This window comes from Thermobia domestica, chromosome 9 (genome assembly GCF_964235325.1).
Source record: "Thermobia domestica chromosome 9, izTheDome1.hap1.1, whole genome shotgun sequence".
NCBI classification, from domain to species: Eukaryota; Metazoa; Arthropoda; class Insecta; order Zygentoma; family Lepismatidae; genus Thermobia; species Thermobia domestica.
The window spans coordinates 68,148,118-68,164,055 of NC_137462.1; the positions used below are offsets into that span (position 1 = coordinate 68,148,118).

At 35.5% G+C, this 15,938-nt stretch overlaps 1 protein-coding gene across 2 annotated transcripts in view; it reads left to right on the forward strand.

Annotated features, from left to right (window-relative positions):
- Window positions 1–13,547, forward strand: part of LOC145694714 (phospholipid-transporting ATPase ABCA3-like) — a 187,752-nt gene extending 174,205 nt beyond the window's left edge. For both annotated transcript variants that reach the window (XM_081771243.1, XM_081771244.1), the window contains 2 exons: window positions 5,859–6,075; window positions 8,915–13,547. In XM_081771243.1, coding sequence (XP_081627369.1) covers window positions 5,859–6,075; window positions 8,915–9,178 — 481 coding nt within the window. In that variant the 3' untranslated portion in view covers window positions 9,179–13,547. The remainder of the gene's footprint in view (window positions 1–5,858; window positions 6,076–8,914) is intronic.
- Window positions 13,548–15,938: the final 2,391 nt, after the last annotated feature.

The following is a 15,938-nucleotide window of genomic DNA, read 5'->3' on the forward strand; positions in this document are numbered from 1 at the left end:
AACGTATTTCAGTGTGTGAAACATGCAGTGGAAGTGTGCAACAAAACAAGTATATTCCTGAAAAAGTACTATTTTGAAAAATGTGTCATGCATATTGTACAACATGTATCTAGATATTGTGATGGTTGTCAACATCGTTCGTGGGTGCATACCTGTATTGATAAACAGTTTATTTGTGATCAAATGGACATTGAGTTTCCACCAATTGATATTTCAATAGACCTTAAAAGACTTGAATTGGAATTAAAATTATATGCTAAAGACAAACTAGTGCACGAAGTTCAAAATACATTGTATCGACAATATCCAGAACCACTATCTGGTATGGATGTATGTGGAGTGTAATAAAATGATCCATTTCAATGAATTGTGTTTTTCCATTTCAAGTACAGCCCCATATTCTGACGTGTACTATTGCACCACAATGTTGTCAAAGGTTTTTGTTCTAAACAGTTCCAGTTCTTTACTAATAAGTGCACAAACTTTTAAAAATGTCAAACCAAAATTTGAAACAAAAATTTCAAACAAAAATTTCGAACAAAAATCTTTGAAACAAAAGTTTGAAAAAAAATTTTTGAAACGACAAAACTTGGAAACGAAAAAAATTCAAACAAAAAAATTTCAAACGAAAAAAATTCAAACAAAATTTTGAAACGAAAAAAATTTCAAACAAAAAATTTCAAACAAAAAATTTGGAAACGAAAAAATTTCAAACAAAAAATTTTAAACAAAATTTTGAAACGAAAATTTTTTTAAAATTTCAAACGAAAAATTTTTAAACAAAAAATTTTGAAACAAAAGTCAGAAAAAATTTCAAATAAAATTCTGAAACAAAAAATTCAAACAAAAATTTGAAAACAAGAATTTTCAAACAAAAAGTTTCAAAAAATTTTACGTTTCACGGTTAACCGTCAAACTTTATCCGTTATTTAACTATTTGATTAACAAATAAACGGTTTTGATCATATTTATCAGTGAGTGCAAAATGTTGAACGAAACCAAGATTTTTAAATGTTAAACAAAACTTAAAACTGAATGCAGCAAAGATTTGAAAATCAGCAACCAATCAGATTGCACGAAAGATAGTGATCAACCAATCAAATTGCATCAACAATAACTTTGCCAGTGATGTAGCATGTATTCCCTTAAGACTATGAGTCATAAGATTCAATAAGGTTAGCTATGTATCCCTGTACACTACCTCATCAAGGTCAATCACGTGGTACATCGTATTGCTTACGTTTATATTTGGTCCATAGGTTGTAATAATCGAAACCAATGACGCAATTTCATTTGACAATTCTCAAATTATCCTACAAAGTTTAAATGTACCACTGTCCTGGACTCCTAATCCCATCATAGGTCAATAACTGATCACGTGATCATACTCATATTTGACAATGATTTATCCAATGAATGAAATACTATCCAATTTTAAGAACAATTACCAATTATTAATATGACAATAAGAAATGTACCTCTCCCAAAATTTAAGATTGGTACTCAAATACACCTTTGTCTTATGAAAAAGTAATAAATCCTGTAGTTATTCAATAATAAAGCCGTATCAAAAGATAGGTCAATAACTTTTAAATTTTGAATATTTGGCCATAAAGGAACACCAATGGGTCCTAGAAAAACGTTTACCGAATTTTGTTATTTGATAATTCCCAAATTTAAAAGGGCACATACACATATAAAGGTAATAAACCATATAACGTGCTAAATACTTATCAAAGGGGTCAATAACCTCCGAAAAATTGATTTTTGGTAGTTCTTTACCCATGAAAGGGAACGATGTGGACCATCCAAATTTATAGTGGTACATATTGAAGACCTGTACGAAGATACCAAATGCTTATATTAAACAATTTCTAAAACTGAGTGAATGAGCCAAGGTACCCCTTCCAAATTTTTAAAGGGGTGCACAAATGTACCTATGTCTTATGATAGGAAATAGACCCCTATACATAACCATATAACTGTATAAGGTAATAGGACCTCATCAAAGGGGATAAAATGGGCCAAAAGAACAAACACGTGGTTGTACTAAAATTTGGCAATTTCGTACCCCTAAAAGGGAACGAGTTGAAACACCCAAATTTATCATAATACATGTTAGGGTCCAGTACTATAATACCAAATATATAAAATGAGCAATTTCTAAAATTTAAGGGGTGGGCCAAGGTACCCCTCACAAATTTTAAAAGGAGTGCACAAATGTACCTATGTCTTATGATAGGGAATAAACCCCTATACATAACCATATAACCATATAAGGTAATAGGACCTCATCAAAGGGGATAAAATCGACCAAAAACCAAACACGTGGTATAACGTATTGCTTACGTTTATATTTTGGCAATTTTGTACCCTAGAAGGAAACGAGGTGGACCGCCCAAATTTATCATGATACATATTAGGGTCCAGTACTATAATACCAAATATATAAAATGAGCAATTTCTAAAATTTAAGGGGTGGGCCAAGGTACCCCTCCCAAATTTTTAAAGGAGTGCATCAATATACCCATGTCTTATGATAGGAAATGAACCTATATACATGACCATATAACCATATACGGTAATAAGATCACATCAAACGGAATAAATTGGGCCAAAAACCAAACACGTGATACAACATATTGATTATGTTTATATTTTGGCAATTTTTTACCCATGAAAGGGAACAAGGTGGACCACCCAAATTTATCATGATACATATTGAGGTCATGTACTATGATAGCGAATGCTTAAATTGGGCAATTTCCAAAATTTAAGGGGTGGGCCAAGGTACCCCTCCCAGAGCGCACAAATGTACCTATGTCTTATGAAAGGAAATAAACCCCTATACATAACCATATAACCATATAAGGTAATAGAACCTCATCCAAGGAGATAAATTAGGTCAAAAACCAAACACGTGGTATAACGTATTGCTTACGTTTATATTTTGGAAATTGTGTACTCCTAAAAGGGAACGAGGTGGACCATCCAAATTTATCATAATACATGTTAGGGTCCAGTACTATAATACCAAATGTTGAAATTGGGCAATTTCCAAAATTTAAGGGGTGGGCCAAGGTACCCCTCCCAAATTTTTCAAGGGGTGCATTAATATACCCATATGTTATAAAAGCTAATGGACCCCTGTATACGCCCATATAACCATATAGGGTAATAACACCTCATCAAAGGGGATAAATTAGGTCAAAAACCCCCGAAATTTGAATTTTTGGCAATTTTTTACACATGAAAGGGAACGACATAGACCCCCCAATACTGATAGAGGTACATACTATGGTCCTAGGGTACCCCACCCAATTTTTAAATTTGGCAATTTCCAAAATTTAAGGGGGTGGCCCAAGGTACCCCTCCCGGGGGTGCATTAATATACCTATGTCTTATGAAAGGGAATGGACCCCTGTATACGCCCATATAACTATATAAGGTAATAGGACCTCATCCAAGGAGATAAATTAGGCCGAAAACCAAACACGTGGTATAACGTATTGCTTACGTTTATATTTTTGGCAATTTTGTACCCCTAAAAGGGAACGAGGTGGACCACCCAAATTTATCATGATACATATTAGGGTCCTGTAGTATAATACCCAATGTTTAAATTGGGCAATTTCCAAAATTTAGGTGGTGGGCCAAGGTACCCCTCCCAAATTTTAAAGGGGTGCACCAATATACCCATATCTTATGAAAGGGAATGGACCCCTGTATACGCCCATATAACCATATAAGGTAATAGGACCTCATCCAAGGGGATAACTTAGGTCGAAACCAAACACGTGGTACTACGTATTGCTTACGTTTATATTTTGGCAATTTGATACCCCTAGAAGGGAACGAGGTGGACCACCCAAATTTATCATAATACATATTAGGGTCCTATACTATAATACCCAATGTTTAAATTGGTCAATTTCCAAAATTTAAGGGGTGCGCCAAGGTACCCCTCCCAAATTTTTCAAGGGGTGCATTAATATACACATATGTTATGAAAGGGAATGGACCCCTGTATACACCCATATAACCATATAGGGTAATGATACCTTATCAAAGGGGATAATTAGGTCAAAAACCCCCGAAATTTGAATTTTTGGCAATTTTTTCCCATGAAAGGGAACGACATAGACACCCAATACTGATAGAGGTACATACTGTGGTCCTAGGGTACCATACCAAATTTTTAGATTTGGCAATTTCCAAAATTTAAGGGGGGTGGTCCTAGGTACCCCTGCCAAAATTTAGGGGGTGGGCCAAGGCACCCCTGCCAAAATTTAGAGGGGGTGGTCCTATGTACCCCTAGGTCATTGACCCCGGGCCAGGTCATTGACCTTTCACCCCGGTCATAAAAGAGAGTGAGGATGAGTCATTCGCGCATAACGGGGGGAGTACTACTATGTGACTGCTCATATACACTTTCTAACATCCAGTTTAATTCCAACAATTCTCCCTTTTTTTATTTGTTCACCAGAAACCCAACTCAGCTACAAGGGCACAACTACTCACAGGTTAGCTACAGACACCAACGTTGTAATCTGCTATCAATAAGTCAAATATCTTTCATGTTTGATTTATTTCATATTCTATGGACACTCATATTTATCAAGCTTTATAACAACTAACTCTTTATTAACTTCAGAATGTCATTCAGCCAATCATTCTATGTTTATCTATAGACAACTGACAATATAAAGTAGTAACCTATATAATATGAGTTTATGTGACGTACTTGCAAACACTTTTTACCGTGAAACATACAACTCATTTACCTTCAAATCCTAGTATGAATTTTCCAATAATATGAAATTTTCAGATCATTTAAAACTATACCAAAAAGTATCCCAATGCGGGATTTTTTCCAATAATAATACTAAGTCAACAGTACGAATTTGTGTGTGTTTGATGTAAAGGTATAGTTTTTACTGCTGCTTCCTATTTAAACAAGATATAAGCCATGTCTATTTGCTATGATACAGAAAATGATTGCAGTTCACAGAACAATCTTTGTGTGAAACGTTGAAAGGCGCTGAAAATATCATCTCTCTCATGGTACAACTATTATATTCAGTTTGTCCAATTGAATGACAGAGTATGTATCAGAAAATTGTTATATACCGAATTTCGTGTCTGCGTCCAGCGATTCGAAAGTCGTAATCCCTAGCAGGTTAAAAGAAGCAACTCTGCTTACCAAACTCCTTTATTTTTAAAAGTCGTTTGTTAGAAAATACTTAAGAGTTAAGAATAATTACCGTATTATATTTCACCTTATAGAGTGAAGATTTTACAGAGATACAGTAAGCAGTCGGTTTGTATATCTCACTGTTTCCCAGTAGAACTAACATTAATAATTCGACTAAAGTCATAATTAAGGTGATACAATTTTTGAATACTTTCTAGAATTACAATCTAACGATATCTATTCTAAACGTTATTGAATAGCTATTGGAAATCAATTGTATAGCCTTGTATGACACTTTAAATGATATTATTAGAGAATATAACTATATAATTCTGTGTCAGTGTTGAATTAATTGTTTAGCCAGTATTATCACCATTTACTTCTGTTTTTGTGGTTTATTTCATCTTTCTATAATACTATTTCGAAAAAATGAATTCAAGATGGGAAAACATATATATTGCATCACACAAAAGGTTTATTTTTATTTAGTTATTAGTTTTATTATTTGTTTAAAACTTAATTAATACTTATTTCTTAGAAGAAATAAGTTTTATTATTTGTTTAAAACTTAATTAAAACTTATTTCTTAGAAGAAATATTAAAATATATTTATGCACGTTTAACATGTAATAATTGATATCAAGTTTATCGATTTATTTTTAAGCATGGAAGAATGTGAAGCATTGTGTAACAAAGTTGGTATTATGGTAAATGGACAGTTTGTATGTTTTGGTAGCATCGAGCATTTGAAGTCAAAATTTTGTCAAGGATTTACTATATTAATAAAGCTAAAACCAGCAGCGCAGGAAGACATTTTGAAAGCCTTAAATCGTACTGTTGAGCAGAATCTTCAACCTTGTATATTGAAAGATGAACGCCAGGTAATTCAACGAATTATTTTTATTTCTGGTTTTATTTACATAATGAACTATACCGACAAACTGTAGGAAGAGATTATTCACATCAAAATAAGACAAAAAAATTCATATGAGTTTGTGGGGAAAAGTGCATAGTTTCAGAGCTAAGCTTTTCCAAAATCGTGGAAAAGGCTCCATTTCAACGCGCGTTATTTCGAATTCGAAAAACCGTGAAGTAGTAGTCCATATGTCCATATCAAAGTAAAGGAAGTCATAGATACGCGAACCAAAAATGTATATTTCATCAACGTGCAAAGACTATCCAAGGTATTCCCTACAGGGTATAATTTCCAGACATGCATTCAACAGAAGTCTCAGGTATAGTCTAATTTTAAGGTAGTTCCAAAGTAGACAAAAGGTAAGTCTTGACAGTAGTGAACACGGAATGCTTCAGCTGAAAGTTAGAAGTGTTCGGGACTGTCAACACCACGGATCCTCGTATTCAGAAAACCGCGTGCTGCAATGTTTTCCTTCAAGCTTATACATGAAAAATGTGATACCGTGGCAAAAATGCATTGCAGCACGCGTTATTCCGTACACGAAAAACCGTGGAGCTGGTAGTCCCTAACACTTCCGCTTTCTGCCGAAGCATTCAGTATTCACTGTTGTCAAGGCTTGCCCCTTACCTACTTTGTACCATCTTGAAATCAGACCATATCTGATAATTCTGTTGAAGGGTGCCTAGGAATTATGTCCTGTAGGGAATACCTTGAACACCAATTGATTATTGATGAAATATGCATTTTTGGATTGTGTATACCTATGTATGACTTCCTTTACGTTGATACCAGCCACTACTCCAGGATTTTCGAATTCGAAACAGTGCGTGTTGAAATTGAGCATTTTTCACGATTTTGGACAGTACTAGCTTTGAAAGTATTTAAGTTTCCCCGTAGATCCATATGAACTGTTTGTCTTATTTTGATGTGAGGCATCACCTCTTACAGTTCGTCGGTATACTTTGTTAACACCCTGTATACCCTATACATTGATATGCCACTGAATTACTCACACATCTAGTGCCGTTCGGTCCCTTTTGTCCTCAAGAACTGCAGCAACAAGCCAGGGTAATGACTCCACCAGCTTCTAGACATCGTCTAAAGATATTGCAAGCCATGCGTCTTCCACAGCGGCCCACAGCTAGCCCATGTTCACTGGTCTTGCCTGTCTGCTCCGTACAGTCCTTTTAACGACATCCCTGAAATGTTCCACTGGACTCAAATCTGGACAGAGGGTGGGGGCCTGTATTAACTGGAGGTCGGTAGAATGTTCCTCGAACCATTCTACTGTGCCTAAACACAATGTGGGATCTGTGGGCTGGACATTGTCTTCCTGGAAAATGCACGTTCCGTTGGCATAACCAACGTCATGAGCAGTTGTACATGATCCCGCAGGATGTCCACATATAGGTTGGCATTCAGGGATCTTCTTATTACGCGAACTAATGATCTCAATGATCCCAACTGAAAACATCCCAGGCCGTAATAGATCCACCATCATTTTGCAATATACCAACTATACCAACCGGGATCCATCGATTCATGCTGTTGTCGCCGATTCGTATTCTCCCATCGGCGTGAATTAACTGGAATCAAGACTTATCGCTCCAGGTTTCGCGTTTGCACTATTCCGTGGTCCAGTACCTGTGCCTACGAGCCCACGTAAGGAGTTCAGTCCGATGGCGGCCTGTGATCAGGGGTACTCGGAGTAGTCTGCGGCTCCTGACCCCAAGACGAAGCAGAAAACGTTGAACTGTCCGTGCACTGACAATTATCATAGAACCTTCATTCAGCTGGGATGTGATTTGCGACAGGCCCCGGATTCCATTGGTTCGTACGATACACCTCAGCCGGCGCAGTCCACTTTCATTGATGGCGCATTGATCTTTGCAATATGACAGATTCTTATTTTCCATCCGTTTGCATAATCCCGACATATCCTTGCAACTGTGATACGAGTGGACTCTAGTTGATTCTTAATATCTGAAATGGAACTTTATTCGTCGAGCACCAACAATTTGACCGCGATTGAACACGTCTAAATCCCGTGCTTTTTCCATTCCGCTACTCAAGACTACTGTGCCTTGCAGTCAGAGATTCTGTCTATTTATACCTTCGATGCAAGTAATTGAGGTGGATGTGGTAATGCGAGAACTTCAGAAAGTTAGATGTGCTAAATTAGGTGGCACGTCAGTATACATGTATGTATAAAACCTCTGCATATAAAATTTTGAATATAGAATTCATGTAATATACATATTTCAAAATAGAGGTGTATTATAGAAAATGTACAATCACTCAAAATGTAAATTACTAATAGTCTTCTAATATACTGAGGGAAGTGCTATTATACTGGAAATATACAGTAGATTATTGGAATTTATAATCCATTAACATGTTTGAAGTTGTGCAATTAATTGTCAAGAAATCGTTAGTGATAGGACACAGAGACTCAAGTGACCGTCCCAGAAGAGCATCCTTGAGAGAGAAAGAAAGAAGCGAAAGAGGATTGGTAATTTCTAGGTTATAAGCTAGGTTTAGGAGAATTTCAAGAACGAATCTGAATTTTCTGTCTCACAGGATATTATTTGTGACGTGAAGATTTTCGAAATTGAATTGGAAATTCTTCTTAATAGGTAGTTGTCTTCATAATATGTCCTCTGTAGTAATCCCTTCAAAATAAAATCTGGATAGTTTAATTTTGCTTTGGAAAGCAGTTAAAGTTAGTCAGTAAGACCGCAAGTTTGCAATATGATATTAAAAGTCTAATAAGCTTGGCTAATTAAAATTATAAATATTCACAGGGTCTATTACATTATCACGTCACAAATCCATATACTTCTTTGGAAAAGTTGTTCTCTGCGATGGAGGAGATAAGAAGGGACTATTCTGTGGTTGAAGACTATTCTGTTTCTGAAACAACTTTGGAACAAGTGTTCCTTTTGTTTGCTCGGAACCAAGAAAAAGAGAAAAAGCCCAAAGGAAATATTCTAACCAGAAGAGCCAAAGCGATTTACAAAAAAGTCAGACGACAACGTGAGGATGAGGCAACGCCAGTTGCAGTGTAATTCAGCACATAGAAACATATAATAGTGTGCATTGAAAACTTACCTTAATCAATAAGAGAAAATGAATGTTGTGATTGCTTTCATTGTGTTCATACGAATTATCTATAATTGGAAAAGTATTGTTGGTTTGAAAGCAGTGGTCACAGCAGGGCGGAATAGGGCAGCAACTGGGGCCTTTCTCCTCGGGACAAGGTTCTGGCTTCCCTTTCCCTCATTCCACGAATTAGGAATGTGCAAATAGCTGGATTCCACATCGAAGAACACGAGGAGTCTTTATTGTCAATCGAATGCCAAACCTCTCTATCGATTTTTGTGATTAAGATGACGAAAAAGTAATAAGTGTGAGTTAAGTCACGGGAATATCATGGGTGAGGGCTGGTTTCATAGTGAAATTTACTGAGCACTATCTTTTCTACGACGTCTTCCAATATCATAAAATCGCATGAGATCTCTCATCTTATTTTTCCTGTCAAACCATGGAATCTTAGTCAATGAAATTATTATTGTTGTTGTATGAACGATATTGGTAATTCTTTGAGTTGTTCTTTTCTTTTTATGCTGATGATCTTAAGATTTTTCGTATAGTTCAAAGTTCTCATGATCATCTATTGTTACAGACAAATATTAACTCAATATATGAATGCTTTAAAAATAATTAATTACCTCTGAACACGAACAGAACCAAAGTATATTATATTCGAAGACAGGGGCGGACTGGCAACCATAGGGCCCACCCTGCTAAACTGAAATGAGGGCCCACTGTACAAAAATGTAAAAAATGTACTTGGCATTCTTCATATGTATTAGATATAAAAGTCCATCTTCGAACCCATAAATAGTATCCCATATATTCATACAAAAGCAAAACATTAACCTTGACCCGAGAAGGATTTAGCCGAAACGGCGCATAAGAAAGTTGACCCGAGCCGACCCGTGGCTAGAGACAGCCCTGATCCTAGCCTAGGTGACCTGACCCGACCCGTGTCTCAAGCAGGCTTGACTCGGCCCCTGACCCATGAAAGCCTGATCTGACCCGTTTGAAAGCACTACGCGGCAGCAAAAAGTTAAGTTAATTTCGTGTTCGCCTGTTCAAGTTGTGTAATTTCAAGTAAAAATAGCCATAAAAGATAAGCTACAATTGACTGAAATCATCCAAAGACGTGGTATATACATTATAATTTATAAACACCTTAGACAGAAAAACAAAACAAAAAAAAAAAAACCTGGCAACTGTCCTGCAGTACTCGAATGAGTCACATCAAGCTCATTTGTTTCTTGGGGCTTCACAAATTCAAATAGCCTACGTTGTTTTGGGTCAGATGCAGCTTTTTGTAAATCACATCTTCGTTTGTGTTCTCGCTTTTTAGCACCACTTTTATATTTCTTCTTTACAGTAATCTTACAATCACTCCTACCATCCATACTGACACAACCACATCTGTCTTCCCCGACAAACGACACGTAACTGGTGTTCCAATAATTGAATTGCTGCTATCGGATTTGCTCTTCGATGTAATATACAAATAAAACACGAGCCGAGGGCAGCAATTTTATAGTAATTGTTTGAGGTTTGTATAAAACAATCGTTGATAGTGGCGACTAATTTCTTTTCGCTTTACCGCCCAAAAAAAAAAAAAAAAAAAAAAAAACGAAGCCTGATCCGATTTCTTTCTTTGAAGCATGGTCTGAGGACAATGCAGTTCAAAAGCGTTCCGGCTCCACCTCCACTTTCCACTATTAGACTGGAATAGTGATGTCGTCATTTCCTTCCGTTACCATGGTGATCGCCATGTTTTTTTCTATACAAACGCATGAAACTAATGGAGCTAAAGAGCTTATTTCTTAAAGCTCTATTCCTAAGTAACAAGGTAGAAATCGAATAGTTAATGTAAGCACAATTATCATGTAATCCACTATAGGAAGCAATTATACGCAATATAAACTCCCTAACGTGTAGATTGACAAACTGTCGGCACAGAGAAAGCTGTAAAAATATATGATTTTTTAAAAAGAAAAAAAAAAGTCTTTTAGAATAATGTTAATTCTATTGGGGCATTTACACCTCTAATGTCTACTGTTTATAATGGGAGTGCACAATATTATTTCTAAGTATACGTTACAAAAGAAAGAAAAGGCTAGCCTTTAGAAATATTCAATCCAGATCATCAGTGGATATAGGTAACATCTTTTCTTATATTCTCTATCAACTTAAAAAAAAAATAGAAAACGTACAATAATTACACATCTAATTATGAATGGTTCAGTATATATTTTAAACATCTGTTAAACAATAATCCTCTTCAAATTTGCAATAGTATATCTATTCATATTACTGAATCAAAAATTTTCCGGAATTATTTAAAGTCAATATCTGATTATGAACAGGGTGAGTATACTTTTAAGGTTTAATTTATCCTGAAAATATAGAAATTCTCAAAATATACATCAGAGGGAAAATTTCACAAGACATGTGAACTAGCTAATTTCAGTCTCAATGCTTGTCATGCACGTAACATTATTTAACATATTTCTTTTCTAATTACTTTTTCTAGCCTTTTTTTTCAGTTTCAATCATTATAAATATTTAAAAAGAAACATAAGTATTTGTTCCACTCTAATGTTTGCAGTTCCGAAATATTTCATCACTGTTTTCGTTTTGCACATAGGTTCTCTAGGTATTTACGCTACTTGTTGTTTAAAAAAATAAAATGGCGATCACCATGGCAACGAGAAGAATGTGACGTCACACTATTTCAGTCTATAACAATATCTACGAAACTATTGTTTCTTTAAAACATCGCCACTCGCCGGCTTGTAAAAGGACCGGAGAAGGCAATGGTATCCAAATCCAATAACAGCCTGAAAACTACTATGTTTCTTATATTTTAAAAAGTAGTAGTTAACGTGCTCGTTTTTAACAGCTGCTGTATGACAAACCATGCAATGTTTCAGGGCCTGATTGTCTCATAGACGGAACCTGTTCAAGTCGATAAACGTGAAGAAGAATAAGGTCTGTTCATGAAAGTTTAACTTTACGTCTTTTTTATGCAAAACACAGGTTTGCGGGAGTTACCCTGCCATATTTTTTTTTATGCTGGTAGGTTTAATTGAGCACATCTTTTTAAAATTGGTGGAGGGGGCCCACCTGTTTGGGGGGCCCACCCTGCTTTTGCAGGGTAGCAGGGTGGGCCAGTCCGCCCCTGTTCGAGGAAAACTAATATATCAATTTATCAAGATTGATTATCATAAAACTGAAATTGTTTCAACTATCAAAGATTTGGGTATTGTAATCGATAATAAATTATTTTTAATGAGCACATTGGTAAAATTTTGTCAAAATCCAGAAAGAACTTGCAAAGTTAGATGTATTAACTCGTGTTGTGCTCATGTTAGATCTTGCTTACAATATGCTGTCTGGTAATGGAACAGGAACGTGATTTCAATTTCTCAATCTATTGAAGCTAATCAAATTTCGTTTGTGTCTCGACTTCCATTTAAATCTAAATTCAATAATTTAACTAATAATTCTATTATTTTGAAACTTAGTTTACTCTCCATTATTCAAGGAAGAAATTTACAAGAGTTTAAATTTGTTCATAATATAATTCATGATAAGATTGACCTGATTGGTTTGTTGTATATCAGAAATCTATTTCATAATCGTAGAAATACCCCAGCGATAAAGATACCCCACTATAAGAGTACTACACTGCCGTGTCGTGACAAAACGCTGTAACTTTGGCGAAGAAGTTTTGCGAAAATGAGCCTTAAAGTTTTCATCCGAAAATGCGATCTATATCGTGTAGAACCAGTGTAACTAGGCAATAATGGTCAACCAATCAATTTTCACCAAATTTAATCACACAACATGCATTTACGTAACATTACATGTAACCACGTGTTTCCAAAGTCAAGATATACTATTTCTACACGATACAGATCACATTTTCGGACGAAAACTTTAAGGCTCATTTTCGCAAAACTTCTTCGCCAAAGTTACAGCGTTTTGTCACGACACGGCAGTACAACTGTTAACCAAAAAAAAAAAAAAACTTTCATTATTTGATATTTAAAAAAAAAAAAAAATTCTGAAATTAAAAATTGATTTGTTAACTGTGTTACTACTGAATAAATCCTTTCCGTTGGGAAATCTTATGTATATATAGAATATTACACCATCAAAATAAATGTCATATCAATTATTATTCTGAGTTATCTCATGTCTTTTGTATGTTGTACAAGTTTTTTGTAATATATTCTTGCATGATTTGTCTATTCATATATATATTTAAAAATGTGAAAAATTACTAGCTCTATGGCTGTATAGTCTCTTATATTAATAAAGATTATAATATTATTATTATTATGTCTCCTAAAATCGCACTTGTTCTTAAAATGGCTATTATATTTGTTATATACAAGGAGTATTCAAAAAGTTCCCGGGATTTCATTGTAACTATTTATTACCACAATATAGGTTCGCATTCACCTAATCGCCTTAAAATAGGCTCCTTGAGACACACACACACACTTGTTCCACCGCTCCTGCCATTGCTGGAAACAATGCAAAAAGTCATGTTTTGGTATGTTTTGAAATTCAACCGTCGCGTTGGTCTAGATGTCTTCTACGGTGGTAAAATGGCTCGCAGAAAATGAACATTCCCCTCCTCTACCAGACTTTCTGGCTCTTCCCCAAGATCATAAAGAGCCTGACAGGTGACCGTTTTGCCACCGTGGAAGACATCCAAACCAACGAGACGGCTGAATGTCGGAACATACCAAAACAGGACTTTGAGCGTTGTTTCTAGCAATGGCAGGCACGGTGGAACAAGTGTGTGTGTGTGTCTCAAAGAGCCTATTTTAAAGGCGATTAACTGAATGTGCGCCTATATTGTGGTAATAAATAATTACAACGAAATTCCGGGAACTTTTTGGCGGTCCCTCGTATTGTGAATAGAATAAGATGTCTGTATTTATTCATTTATTATTCAAAATAAGTCTCGTGCTTCTTTGTATTTCTTTCTCTAACTCGTTTAAACTCCGTATATACAAGACATGTGCGTGTTTGGAAAGTCTTTTTTTCTGGATTTGATTAACCAACTAACCTTGGATACACACATATTTCATGCAAAGTTTATAACACAATAGTAGAAATGTGCAGGAAATCATCATTAGAGCTTTTAACTCTAAATGCAGTCATTTGTTTCGTGTCTAGCATCATGTGGGTAGACAACAGATGACATCACAACAATATGGACACTTAATTGCCTGTACCCTCAAAACCAAGGAAGAGAACCAGGAAGTGCTGACTGAAACAAATTCTCTTTTTCTTTCTTTAAAGGAAAACAAAAGAAATTCTTCAAAATGTTATGAACGTTCAGGGGAAGGAAGGGTTATTAAAAGATGATACATATATCAATCAATACATCTAATTTAATTGAATAAAATTACACGAGTAAGCATAAATCCTCATGAGTAGTTTTCTAGAAAATCGACCAAAAAAATCCTAAAAATGGAAGCTTTGCGATAGCCGCGCCACCTATCAAGATGGAGCTGATATTGAAGTCTACGCTCAGAAAGCTTTTCATTATGACAACAGGAAGACGACTGTACACAGTCTTATAGTTAATGAAATATAGCCAAAAAAATATGATTTAAGTCTTAAATTTTCATTATAGTTTACCTATAATATTGTTCGAAGATAATATATCAAACCACAAATCTCATCCAAGTAAACATATTTTGAAGGGGAATTCTTGTGCATAGTTTTTGACAAAATCTAGGGAAACTAATTTTTGGCGTTAATATATGTATATATATTGTTCGTTGTCAATTGGAAGCAGTTGTTACATTTTATTCTTCTGGAATAGATTATTTACGACGTGTGTTCAAAAAGTAATGAACTTTATATTTTCCCGCGTAAGCCAATGAAGCGCGGAATATTTTCTTCAGTGTAAATGTAGAGGGGACACTCATGCGCAGTCGTGAATTGTTTTCCTATCTGCAGAAAGGGTCAGTCGCTGGCAGTCGACCAACGAGTGAAGACGTGTAGTGAGCGGTCGTCGGAGTTTTTTTTTTTTTTTTTTTGTAAAATGATAGAAAAACTTGAGCAGCGATATTGCATCAAATTTTGCCAAAAGTTCGGCGATACCCAAGCGTAAACCATTCAATCGGAATGGTGCATTCAATTTTAAAGGATAATTTGGGCATGAGGAGAGTGTCCGCGAAAAATTGGACTCAGGCTTTCATTGTCAAACACAACATTCCTATGTGTTGTCAGGCTCCCTACTCACTCGACATGGCTCCGTGTGACTTTCATTTTCCAAGCTGAAAATGCTATTAAATGGCATCCGATCTGAGTCAAGAGAAGACATTATGCTGAATGCTACGATACGGTTGCTCACCATTCCAAAAACTGCGTTCCTGAAGTGTTTAGTGTTTACAACAATGGCGAGAGTACTGGGAGAAGAGTGTGCGTTACTAAGGACACTACTTGAAGGTGATTAGTGTTTCGGATTTCCGAATCAATAAATGTAATTTTGCCAACCAAAGTTTCAATACGTTTTGAACATACCTCGTATTTCTTACTGTATGATATATATGTAATTTTAGGCCTCAGTAGATCTTGTCATTTCGATATGTACGATTGCTTCCAGTTTTTAAGGATATTTTTGACCTGGAGAGATTAACTTCTCTGTAATTTTGAAACTAATGAAACAGATTTTAAAACAGGTCATCGGCCCTCCCTGCTGGTCTAGTG